The sequence below is a fragment of the Artemia sp. Qi Xiang Cuo genome, chromosome 2 (assembly GCF_049724085.1).
Source record: "Artemia sp. Qi Xiang Cuo chromosome 2, ASM4972408v1, whole genome shotgun sequence".
Classification (NCBI taxonomy): Eukaryota; Metazoa; Arthropoda; class Branchiopoda; order Anostraca; family Artemiidae; genus Artemia; species Artemia sp. Qi Xiang Cuo.
Genome location: NC_142795.1, coordinates 80,217,383 through 80,231,238, shown reverse-complemented (window position 1 = coordinate 80,231,238; position 13,856 = coordinate 80,217,383). Strand labels below are relative to the sequence as shown.

Here is a 13,856-nt window from a genome sequence, read left to right as displayed (position 1 = left end):
AGCGATAAATAAATTTGCCGTAAAAACCATTTTTTGTAAAACAAACTTCGAAGTTTTCTTTAAGAAGTTAGAAGTTTTTTTTAGAAAGTACTTTGGTGCTTTCTTTTTCTGGCACCAGGATAGTGTACCTCTCACCCCAGCCCCTGTTAAAATGACAATAAAAACGAACCAGCTGGATTAGGACTATATAGACAGCTACACCTTCGAAGGAGTAGCACACCATGGAGTAGCACCATCAACAAGGAGTAGCACAGGAGTAGCACACCGTGATCACACCCAGTAATTTATGAAGTTAATCAAACTTGCAATCGAGCGCCTACCATAACCAAGAACTAGCGATAAATTGCCGTAAAAAACATTTTTTGTAAAACAAAATTAGAAGTAATGCACTTTGATGCTTTCTTTTTCTGGCACCAGGATAGTGTACCCCTTGCCCCAGGCCCCTGTTCTAAATCTGGTACCGTAAAATGACTATAAAAAACCCAGCTGGATTAGGAGTCTACATACAACTACACCTTCGAAGCTGTTTGTTGTCATATGGTTTATTTTTTACTGATTTTTCATCCACGTTTTATTTTTTAACTTGGCAACCACTACTACAAGAAACTACATAACTTCATTAAATTTGAAACCACTACAAATAAGGGAGCTGCTTAATTTTACATTTTTTTTTACTTTTAGTTCCATCGGTAAGATGTGAAGGTCTATTTGACGAAGGCTTGGAATATGTCTATAGCTTCAACGGCTATACATCAACTGGTGTAAAAGATCCAGCTGTTTTTGGGTCCGCATTTGGTATTCAAGGAACACTTACCGTCCAAAGACAAGGGCCGTACGCTACTGCTAAGGTAAGCTGCTAACATTTGATTCGGTATGAGGCCAATTTGGCCTGATAATAAAAGAAACAACAAAGCAAATTTTAATATAGAAACAACAAAGCAAATTCTTATGTAGCTGACTGAAAAAATCACTGAATTTTTCAGTATTTGATTACATGTTTGAATATGTATTTTGGTTGACAGTGTATTGGAATAGATTAGGGTGGAGGAGACACACGGTTTGTGGTGTTGGCCTTAGATGGCGCTGCAGTTAGATGTAGATGTGCAGTCAGATAGCAGATGGTGCTGCAGTTAGTTGTTAGAAGCCATAGTATATTGAATATTCTACAGTGTATTTTAGAATGAACATTGTCAGTTGATTGCTGAAGAATGATTTAGCAACGAGTGGCAAATTGTGTTGTTGATTGTTTGGTATTTTATTTTCTGGGATTATTTTAATGAGCATTTGAAGATGAGTCAGTAAGGAGTTTGAAACTAAAACACCAAAAACTTTCAGAAGTAGACTCGGTCTAATGCCCACTTATGGTTTTGGGTCCAGCAACTTCATTTTTAGTTTTGACTGAATTGCCTAAAAAACTGCAGAATCTGTTTGGGTTTAGCTACGTGTTCCTGTCTTTAGACTGCTCTTAAATACTAACATCTAAAAAAAAAAAATAATGTAAAACGTGGGCTTCGTTTGATGCTCAGTTTTAGTTTTGGTTCCAGAAACATTATTGTTGATATCTGTTTTAATGATCAACAATCTGAGGGGTAAAACCTCGAAAACTTTTGGAATTTAACTAAGTGTTTAAGCCTGCTGAATATTTCTTTTAGACACTAACCCCCCCCCCTCCAAAAAAATTGTCACACATATTACCCTATTTTTTGAATAGTGAAATCTTTAAGTATACTATTAGCGTTACCTGAAAATAGTGTCACAAACGGTGTGCGTGTAACTGAACCCCCGTGTAACTGAACCCCAAGCAACTGCGCCCCTGTGACTAAACCACCGTGCAACTGAACCCCCGTATAACTGAACCCTCGTGAAACTGAACTCTCATGCTATAGACCCCCCTTTAACTGAACCCTCGTGCAACTCAACACCCGTGCAACTCAACCCCATTTAACTAAACCCCCGTGTAACTGAACCCCCATGTAACTGAACTGACTTTAAAACAACACAGGAATTCCATGGTCACTTATAAACTGTCAGATGTCTCCCAAGAATGGTAGCTGAGAGTTCTGTATTACCCCTCTCTTTCATCACTTTTCGCTCATCAATTGTGTTCTGTTAACACACAGTTAAATGGTTACATGGTTACAATGGAACCGTCGCAAACGAGGTTTCGATAACTGTCCAACACCAAAGTCACTTTCAACATAGAACGACTTTAAAAAAAGAAAAATAGTGCAGGATATGGTTAATTTTAAAAACACAACCAGTGCTTCCTTCATGAAAAATAGCTATCGTCTGAATATATTAACTTTGTTTCAAAACGAGGCCGTATCCAAGATTTTTTTTTGGGGGGGGAATTTTTTGTTTTCTCCCCAAAAATAACCTTTAAAAAGTATCAAAATTTGCTTATAGGTATTTTCTTTATGCTTTAACGAGTCAGACAGAAATTTCGGGGGGGGGGGGGCCCCCCTCCCCACCCCCACCCCCACCCCCACTCCCACGGATACGGCCTTATTTCAAAAGAAGTTTTTTTTTAAGATATCAGGTAAAACACAATTCTGGAAAATTCTTAGAGCTTCTTGAAGCGTAATGAGTCACGAATTTTGGCCCAGACCATCTGATTTTATTTGATAGGTAAACGAGTTTCCTAAGGAAAAACACATTGATTCCAGATGGGGCATATTGCGCAACTGCGAAATTGACGCCGACAGGAGATAAATTCATTTTGTAGTGAAACGGCAAAATAACATAACCGGTTCAAGAAATTAATTTGCTTATGGTTTATGTTCCCTGTGAACTTGCAACAAAAAATCAGATTCGGTATTTCCAGAAACAGATGTATCAGAGGGGGGGGGTACCGGGTTTGAACCCCCTACCCCAATTGTTTTCTGACTTTTAACAGCACAGCAAAAATGCATATAAACAAATTTTTATACTTTTAAAGCCTTGTTTGTAAAATAACCACCGCAAAAAATCCCCCCCCTGAACAAAATTCCAGAGTGCACCCTTGGATCCACATCTGATCCTTCATTAAGCCATGATTTACATGCTACCTTTTTTTTCTTAGAGAATGATCAATACTTGCCTGAAAAGAAAACTTTCGTTTTTTGACGATTTTCAGCTAATTTTTTATTTAATTTTTCATCTGAAGATTCAGAGCAAATTTAAAAAATTAAATCTGGTTTCTGGTTAAAGCCAAACCTCAATTATCAAATAATAGTAATTACCATCCGATGTTGAAATTTTTAAACATTAGGAACGGCAGAAAAATAACATACCGAAAACTTACATGGGGAACAGAAGCCTTAAAGGGCCAAGGACAGTGAAAGTCAAATCTGATTGTTTTAATTGGTTAAGTGTAAACTTACAGAACGATATATATCTTGAAGGATTAGAAACATTCGGGAATTCAATTTTTGATAAAAAAAAAATTCCATTTTAATGAAATTCCACATGCAGGTATACAGTTTTTGTAGTAGCGGGCGCTAAATTGAAAAAAAAGAAATGTGGCTGAAAATCAGCAAAAAAATGTAGAAACATAAGACTAAATATAGATAATTTCAGAGACCACACCGCCTTTTCATGACGATAAATAAAAGTTCAAATAGGGATAAAATCCTTCTAATAGACAGTGATAAATTTCACAAATAGTGATAAATTTCACAAAAATACTAGATACTTCGGTCACACTTCGTTTCTAGATACATGACGGTCGCTACTGATGATGGTTGCTGCGTATTTTCTTACATCCTCCCACCCAATTCAGTGATGACCTACTTTCCGTTGGCCCTAGACGGTTGGCCGACAATGACTCTTTGACAAGCTTAATCTGATTGATTATTCTAATTATTTGTCTTTTTTCCCTGCCAATTGCTGGAAATTTTTCATCCGAAAAGCCCCCCCCCCAAAAAAAAAGCTTCCGCCTGACGCTTTAGATCCGTACCTTGGACTTGGTTTTTATTGCTTATTTGTCTCTCAAATCTCATCATTATAATTGTTAATGTAGTAATATATTGTATTGTCTGTACATATTTTTTTATTGTAGGCTACTTTATTTATTTATAAGATGATTTCCTTAGAAAACATCTAATGCATAGTAGATATCTTCTGAAATATAGTTAGGATGTAGTTCTAAAAAATCTTGCACTTACCTATACACATGTTTTATTATTATTATTATTGACTAATAATATATTTTATTGCCTATATTCAATTTCTCGTATTTATGTTATATTGTTTAGATTATATTTTTTGTATTCACTAGAAGTCATATGTTTTCATGTTTTCATATATATGTTTCCATTTACTTTTTGAATCATTATTATTATAACTGTAATAGTATATTGTATTGCCTGTATGTTTATATTTTTTCGTTTCATCTATGTTAGAAAATTATTTTATTTATAAAAAATAATACAAACACAACACATACATGCTAAAATTGAAAATATGTTGTATTTCCAAAATGCTTTTTTTTTAATTTTATGCAATTTTTTTTTTCACAAAAGATAAACATGAAAACTTTGTCACTAAAAAAGCCTAAAAATTGAATACTTGCTTCATATATATATATATATATATATATATATATATATATATATATATATATATATATATATTACTTAATTTATTTTGTGTACACTAAAAAATTATTTTGTGCATATATTAAGATACGAACATCAAGGCATTCTAACACGTCTAAGCTAACTTTCATGTTATCTTTTATCACTTGTCATTCATATAATAGTCCATTTCCTTGACAATACTTATTTTTATTTTTCTGATTTATTTTGTTTTAATTCCTGCGATGGGAGGGGGGGGTATTGCATGTAATTAATGGGTATTAGAGAATGCCGTTGTTATTTAGATCAAAGTTGTTTGTGAATGTAATAAATAGACAAACAATATAGATAATTTTCTTTTACTAGAAAAGACAAAAAATTTGAATGGTTGTTTCTTTCAGCTCGACAATGTTCAATTTGCACTTGGAAATGGTCATGAAGACCTGCTACGAAAAGTCAAATACCTCAAGAAGGCGGATGCTACCGCAGCTCTTGAAAAGCCTTTCCGTGTCAAGTATGAACAGGGAAAAGTAAGTATTCATTCATTTTATTTTTTCATTTTTGTCTTTCCCAAGTCATCAACCTAAAGGACCTAAGGCGTAGCCAATCTTTCGACATTATTGTCTTAAAGGAGTTTAATTTTAGATTTTTTAAAAGTAGCAAACATAACCTAATTTCATTTATAAAATAATAAAAAACTATTGAATTTAATATCAGAAAAATAAAAATTTGCTTATAATTAATACATTTTTCTGTTTTAAGTATGAACAAGGTAAAGTAACTTTCCATCCCTTTGATTTTTTTTTTTACTTTTTTCTTTTCCAAGTCATTAACCCAAAGGTACCAATGGGTATCTAAAGGTACCTAAGCTACCTAATTAATTAAAGGCATCTAAGGACATAAGGTAGAGCAAATGTTTTGACATTAAAGGCTTAAAGCAGAATGATTTTAGCTTCTTTTTTTGTTAGTTCAATTACAACATAATGTTATTTTTAATAAATTTAAAGAATGAATGTTTAATTTCGAGCATAAACTAAAAATATATATTTATAAATATTACATTTTTCTGTTAAGTTTCTATTCCTTTGAATTTTTCTCTTTTGTCTCAAATCCTTAGTCTAACTGTACCTATTTTAGCTAGTATTTTGACACAAGAAGGCAAAGGATAATTTTAGCTTTTTATAAATGTCAAATATAACCTAATATCTTTAAAAAAAAATTCAAAATATTTTGTTATAAAGCAAAAATTTAGTTTTTTTTTTAATAAGACAAGCTAGATTCAGGATTTTGTATTTGTACGTGAAAAATTTTAATGATTTTTGAATGTTAAAAACATACTAATAGATAATATATTTGATGATAAGTATCATTTGACTGAAAATTACTTAGTATCCTAAAGTTTTGGCTTTAAGTAAATTAAAATAAATCTTCATTTGTATAATGTCGCTGTGGCGTCTAAAGGTCATATCTGACACTCAGGTAATTTCTTCTTAGGTATGTGACTTCTTAGGTAATTTTTCAAAATTGTTGCTATGCTGTCCTTAAAGAGAGGGTTAGTAGGGTAATATAGATCAAGAGGACCAAGCTGTAATTGAACAAACATTGCCCTGCTGATCCTCCCCTTTAAAGCAGCTTAGCAGGTGGTTTTGGCAATTATTTTGGAAGTTTGAAAATATCTGATACGACCTTAAAGCATAACAGCGAAGAATGTATTTGGATTCCAGTGTTGGTTCGTTTTATCTCCGTTATACCCTAGTCCAAAAACTTATCCAGAATTTTTTTCAGGGGGGAGGGTACAAAAACTTTAAAACGCATCAATTTTTTTTTATATACACAAAAATTAATATAAATAACATTTTTTTTTGGGGGGGGGGGCTAACGCCCTAATCTCCTAAGTACTGAATAGGACCTAGTATAATCAAAAACAAAAAGAAGAAATTTTTGACACCAGAAATACCGTCCAATTTTGAATAAGAAATTGTTAAGTAATGTCGTTATTGACCCATAAAGCCTCGTCCTAATTGACATCATTCAACTTGACAGGAGCTTTTTTGGAGGTGGATAATTTTCAGACAGTCGGCTATGATTGGACTACCAATATAACTGGACAGCCTTCGAAAATTTCGAAGGCTATGATTGTCCATCTAATCAAAGCTTGTCCTGCTGCTGGCAGGGTGAATGATGTCAATCAAGACGAGGCTTAATAATTCATTTAAATGGAAAAAATGATTTTAGTTAGTTATTTATTCGATATTTTAACAAATTTGTAGGTAATAACAAAACAAAAAATTTTTGAATTATAACGACTCTATAGCTTAGGAATTGAGTTACAATTTTAGGATATTTTTAAAAAAAATTTAGGAATTACAATTTTAGGAGCACTAGAAAATGAGAACGGAAGGGTTCTAAGTGTTAATCCTTTAAAATTTATTCAGTCTTCCACAAGGCTTCTAAATAGTCCCGGATTCTAGAACTAACATGGCAATGATGAAAATTTTGCAGTTTAAATGTTTGAAGGGAAACACATGTCTTATATTCGAAAATAATGTCTCTACATGCTGTCATACCTCTAAAAGAAAAGAATATATTCTGGTCGAGTAAGAACATTTAATAGTGTGTGCATGTCTTCGATAAAATTAATCCCCTCCCCTTCCCTCCAAATTTCTTTTTTGTACTGAACCCTATTCCTAACAACAAAACAAGCAAGTAAATATCAGACATTAACTGTGACTACTGTTAGCGGTTTGTTATTTGTAGGTTGTATTTGTTGTTATAGGTTGTTGTTAAACTACTATTATAGGTTTGTTTCTGATGTTTAAAATATGTTTATTAGTGCTTTTATGGACCCAAAAATTGTGAGACATGCAGGGGTGCCAATTTGGGGGAGGGGCAGGGGGAGCAGGTAAATTTTGAAAAAATACATTTTGGATTTTCGTTAAAAATAGAAAAAATAAAAATCTCTTCCCATTTCCTGGAGATTTTGGCAAATACATTTTTGTAGTTTTTTTTTTTAATACCTACCCCCATGGGCGCCCATAAGCTGAATTCTAGGGGGGGGGGGCAAACCTCGTCTAATTGGCACTTTTAATGCTATATAATAGAAATCTCAGAACAAAAATATAAAAATAAGGCAGCATCATTCAGCCCCCCTGTTTTTATGGATTGGTGCCACTGTAGGTATGTGTTGTTACTCATTTTGTCCCCTCCACCCTCGGAAATGAGGTCTGAGTTTCGACCCGGATCATTATGTTTCCTAATAATTGCAATTTATTGCATTAGCAGTTTAATGCTTATTAAGTAATTATAACTTTTTTGTTTTAGATTGTTGCTTTTGAGACGGATCCGAGTGATACATTTTGGTCTGTGTCTTTGAAAAAAGGTATCGCCTCACCTTTACAAATGGATGTGTCTGTTGGTGCAAATGAACTAGGCAAAAACGAAAACGCCTACACAAGAACTACAGAAGTAAGCTATTATCCTTTCTACGAATGCATATAGAACTTTTTGGGGGTGGGGGCCTTAAGAAATCAAATGGCATGCAAGTCATGAAAATTATAGATAATTTTGAGAGCAGGTCTTTAAAATGGTTAAAATTGCTCCAGCGTTCAGGTTAACCGGTATCTTACCATTTCAATGCGGAAATATGGTATATTTACCTCCATTCAAATTGGCCGCTATAACAATAAGATAAGTGCATCCTTCATTAAAATGGCTGTATGGAACTACAATGGGTAATTTCTTTTCAAGTAAGAAATACAGTATAGACCGACATATGTTTTAGAAACAAATAGCAGAAGAAAAAAAAAAGATTCAAGACTTTACACCACGAAAAGTTAGAAAGTAGAAGATTTCAGATTGTTCAGGATGATATTCAATTCAATTCAATTCAATTTATTCAAATAAAAATGAAATCTAACCAATAATAATAAGACTCCTGGAAGTAAACTTGTTGAGGACAATAACAAAAAAAAAATTGAAAATGAAGAAGAGAGAAAAAAAAAGAAAAAAAGAAAAAAGAAAGAGGAAACACGGGTAAATTAAAGCAAATTAATTAAAAATTTAAAAAATTATTATATCAAAGTTTAGTAACATTGTTATACAGCGTGCAAAAAACTTGTGGATAGCTCAACACTGGGGGTTATTATATTCCCTTGAAGTCTAGACTTATAAATGAGAGATCGCTGGGTGAAACTAGAGACACACTTGGGGACAACGAAGGAACGGTTCGATGAATAGACACATAGGTCTTCATAATTATTACAAATAAAATCAGATAACAATCGGGGAGGAAGATTCTTAGGGTGAGCGGAGTATGCAAGGGATAGAATTATTTTTTTGATGATTTTTTCGAAAGAGATAATACCAAAATCAGAGTACAAGTCCTGGATGGGATATAGTTGGGATAGCCGAAAAACTGCTTTGATGGTACGATTTGGGACATATTTTAATTTGTTGGTAACTGAAGAATAAGAGTTGCCCAAAACAGAACCGCAGTATGATATATATGGGTAAATAAAAGAGTAATAAAGGGTGACAAGGATATCAGGAGGAAGAAAATTAATTCACACGATTAATCATACTTATACCTGTCGCAAGATTATGGCTCTGATGTAGGAAACATGCGTTGCAAATGATAGGGAGGAGTCTTCGTGGACACCAAGAAGCTTCGAAACTTCGACCGGCAGGAGGAGATCGGTGAATTATTTTAGGTCAAGTGCTTGCTGAGCTTCATTTTTTTTGTAAGGGGTCCGAAATAATACACCTTGACTTTTCTTGCTATTAATTGTCATGCAGTTAACGAGAGACCATTCCTGTACTCTATTCAGAAGGATTTGAGCAGAGGTGACGACGGATGGTGAATTAGGGCCAATGATGAAAAAGTTGCTATCGTCAGCAAAAAGTACTGGACCAAGAACAGGAGAAAAGTATTGGACCAAGAACAAAGTCCTGCGGGACGCCCCTCCGGACAGGTAGGGGATGCAAGGTCATGCCGCCCAGACTCACACTCTGTACTCTATCAGAGAGATAAGAGCCGAACCATGAGAAAGGAATTCCACGAATCCCTATGTTCTTGAGTTTACTTAATAAAACACTGTGGTCAACCATGTCAAAGGCCTTAAATAAATCCAGAAATAAGCCCAACGTCCAGAAATAAGTTATACGTTTGGGAACGTATAAACTGTGTGGCGTCGATTAGTGCATGAGCAGTTGAAAATTTGGAACGGAAGCCATATTGATGAGAAGAAATCAACGAATCTGAAGGATTAATCCCAAATAAAAAGAGAGAAAGACGTAGGAAGATAATTCTCTCGAGCAATTTAGATACAATTTGGAGAAGTGAGATTGGACGATAATTACTTATCTCAGACGGATCGCCTTTTTTATGAATCGGGATAACAATTGCTGATTTAAATATTTCTGGGAAGACTCCACTGATCAAAGACAGGTGTGCTATGTGCACAATGCGTTCACAAACATAGGAAGATGTGGTCCTAAGAAGCTTATTACTTATGCCAAAGAAGTCAGGTGTACTACTATTAGAGAGAGATTCGATAACTTGAAGCACCTCATTACTATCAGTTGGAGAGAAAAACATGGATCTGGGTTTATGGGATCATGGATGTTCAGATTGATGTTTCAGATTTTCAGAAAAATTAAGTTTTTCTTTTCCCACTTGTTCAAATTCGAAATCAAGTCCGGTTTCATATCAATATGACAGGGTAAGGTACCTTACCATTACGATAAGGTAAGGGGGTAAACTTAATACCATTCAAATTTGTCGGTGCAATGAAAATCTTCATTAAAATCACCTTATGGAACTACAACAAGTACAATTTTGTACAAAATTAACCGGTACAACTTTTAGAAAAATGAGAAAAGAAGAAAAATAATCCATAAAGTTTAGACCATGAAGTCTTATAAAATAGAAGAGACAGATAGAAAGAAGAGGGGGATAAAAAGCAAAAAAACAAGAGCAAAGAATCTTTAGTAAACTACAGAGTAAACAAAGATACTGAAAATATGTTGGCCAATCCCTTCTATTAATTTTGCTTTTGCCATTGGTTGGTAAAGGTTCTTAGATTCTTTAAAATTGAGTTGGAATTTGACGTAAAACAAGATAAATCTAAACATTTACAGGATCATATTTTTTGTCTTCATTATTTTCAAAATATACCCATTGAATTTTTAACATTTAAAATGAAATTTAAGAAAAAGTATTTAGTGTTAAAATCAAATAGAATCTGATATTCTCAACAATTTAAGATACGACAATAAAAAATGAAAGTTAGAGTGATTTAAGATTAACAATTCAGTCATATAAGCTACTTAATGAACACATAAGACATACTTTGGAACCTAACCTAGAAATAAACCACCAATAAAAAATCAGGGTTCAATCTCGCAGATTATATTCAAACAAATGAAAAAGAGTGATACTCCTTTACTGTGTTTGGTAATATGTTAGAATTATATTACCGTAGCCAGTTCCTTCAAGTAAAACCAATTTCATTTCAGAACACTGTTGCCGGTAACTGTAAAACCACGTACTCTTTTGGCGCTACAGATGCACTTGGCAAAGGTTTTAACCTTATTAAACAGCGTACATCAGAAGACTGTGCCGATTACCCAAAGATGTTTGTCAGTAACTTTGGTGAAACTACTTGCAATAAAGCCCCAAAAGACAACGTCCTTGGAACCACCCATATATACTATGTTCTTGAAAAGAATTCAAAAAGCCAGTTCAAAGCTAGCTTTATCAATACCTTTGGGTATACTATTCACCATCTCTTCCAGCCTAAAGGAGTTCCAATGTACAATTTTGCAAAGTAAGTATATTTTCATCTTATTCTTTGTATATGGTCATATCTAATATTTACTATACATCATTTTGTGTTAAAAAGGAAATTACTAAGAAATTACTAAAATTTACTAAGGAAATTACGGAATAATTAAATTTGATGTAATGACTTGCATAATTCAATAGCTTGTTCATCCAGGGGCGGATCCAGGATTTTTTTAGGGGGGAGGGCAAAATAGGTTGATCCGATAAAAAAAAATTAGGGGAGGGGGGAAATAGGTTGATCCGATAAACTTGCGATAGGAGCAAGCTTAATTTTACGCAAACGTGAGTTAATTAGGTAAATTACACTACTTTAAACTACGCTAGGGGGGCACGCGCCCCTTCGCCACCCTGGATCCGCCACTGTGTTAATCTATTCAAGAATTGATTCAAAAGCTTACAAAGTAAATGTATTTTTACCAGCAGTAAAAATTTTTCACTCTATTCCTTGTTTTCTATTGTCATTCTATTGTTTGATTTTGTAAGCTGCATGTGGATATTTGTAAATACCAGTGAGTGGAAGAAGTAAAATTTCAAAGTTCAGTGAATAGCTCTCTTCTTTTTCTAATTTTTCTTTCTTTCAGTATTTCAAACGATACCAACTCTGTGTTTTTGCGTTATCTCGATTGTATAATAGCGTTTTTAACAAAACTTTGGAAAGTTACAATGAATAGAAATTGGAAATATGAGTATAATTCTAGCTCAGTCCCGATTTTAAATGATATATTTTTTTTTTTTCATAAAACCGACCGAGATTAGTCTACAGGCAGATTTTAGGAGGGGATATGAGAATAAGAGGCACTCTCAACATTATCCTTTGGCAGCTGAGCCCCAAACAAAAATCTTAAAATGATTTTACAAGACTTATAAGTGTATAGGACGCATAAGTACTTCTGATAAAGTAGAATCAGATTAAACTCCATTTCTTTGTGCCCATGTTTTTTCGGGGACGTGCCCATGATATTTTTCTGGAGACTGAAACAGTTCAGATCCCTTTTCCTCTCCCTTCCTTTTTTTCACCTCATTCACCATGGGATATAAAATCAACCTCCGCCCAAAACTTGATTGATTTAAATTATTTACTCGCAGGTCATCTTACTACAAATGAGCTTCCACATGTTGTGATCTCTATCCTATTCCAGAAAGCAAGATTATATGTAAATGTATATTTTTTTTATTATTTGGTTGTATGAATTTTTAACTATTCGTCGCTTCCCCCCGCAGATGCGATGAATTGATTACCCCTAAAGACTAAATCTTAGCCATACGCTGTTCAGGCTAGCCCTGCTAAAAATGAAACATAATATTTTCATTCATAGAAAAGAACAAAAATCCATGGCAACACAAATAAGCTATGTAAATGGGGTCAAATACACGAGCATGGAAACCCTGGCCATACCTCTGTTCACCTGATAAAATTTATGCCTGTTACACCCTGACCACGCCTCTGTAGATGTGTTCAAAATGAAACACAAATGTAATTATCGAACAAAGTTCAATAACATCCAACGTCTGTCTGGAAGACAGCTTTTATCTAAAATCATTTCTCCGGTCTTGACAAGCGAATGGAAAGGTTGTTGATTAATTAAAGACCGGTCGGCATTTCCTCTAGATATTCTCACAAAAAACCCAGACTTTGACTTTTAATTCATAGTTAGCAAATGGTGACATTATGTAATAGGTCACTTAAGTTTTGGCAAAAAGCCTCTCTTCACTATAGCAACACAAATTATAAAATTAAAATGCTTGCACTATAAAATTGAATCAGACACGACCTTTGATGGTAAGTTATTAAAATGCGTAAGATAAAATCCTACTAAGTTTTCTACTTTTATCTATAACAGGCTCTATTTTATAAAACAAATTGAGAAAAAAAATCCCTTTTACTGAATGTGATATACTTTTACTAAATTATGTTTCCGTAGAAACGTCTCGGTTTTTGCTTTGCCCAGGTACATCGCATTTAGAGGATGAAAGGGAGGGTGGAAGGTGGAGTGAGGGAGAGTCCCCCAATAATTGCCAGAAAAACTAACATAGTAAAACCCCTCCCCCAACAGAAACATTTTTATAGTGACATTTTTGATTCTGGCTTTTTCCCGCCATATAAGAATACTGTAAGGTTGAGCAACTGAAAAAGCCGGATGGACTATGAGCCATCTGCAGAGCATATAGAAGCCATATAACACTGTCAATCCAAAAGAGTAGCATCAAAATGGAACAACTGAAAAATAAAACCTAGTAGTCTAAATATAAAAACACCAATAAAACTATAAAATATTTCCATAAATAGAAAAAAAATAAAAATAAATTCTTTAACTCACCTAAATAGCTGTACGCTTATTTAAAGGGATTACGCTTATTGATCAGGGGGATCATAAACTAACTCCTAACATATATGTATATATCTGTATATATGGGGAGTTGGACATACATATATGTACTCATATACATTTGATGCA

General features: G+C 33.8%; 1 protein-coding gene across 1 annotated transcript in view; it reads left to right on the top strand.

The window, feature by feature from the left end:
- The window catches only part of LOC148955663 (vitellogenin-6-like), a 46,275-nt gene that overhangs the window by 4,061 nt on the left and 28,358 nt on the right, over window positions 1-13,856 (top strand). The window contains exons 2-5 of the mRNA XM_089103350.1: window positions 682-848; window positions 4,958-5,086; window positions 7,878-8,021; window positions 11,073-11,383. Coding sequence (XP_088959476.1) covers window positions 682-848; window positions 4,958-5,086; window positions 7,878-8,021; window positions 11,073-11,383 — 751 coding nt within the window. The remainder of the gene's footprint in view (window positions 1-681; window positions 849-4,957; window positions 5,087-7,877; window positions 8,022-11,072; window positions 11,384-13,856) is intronic.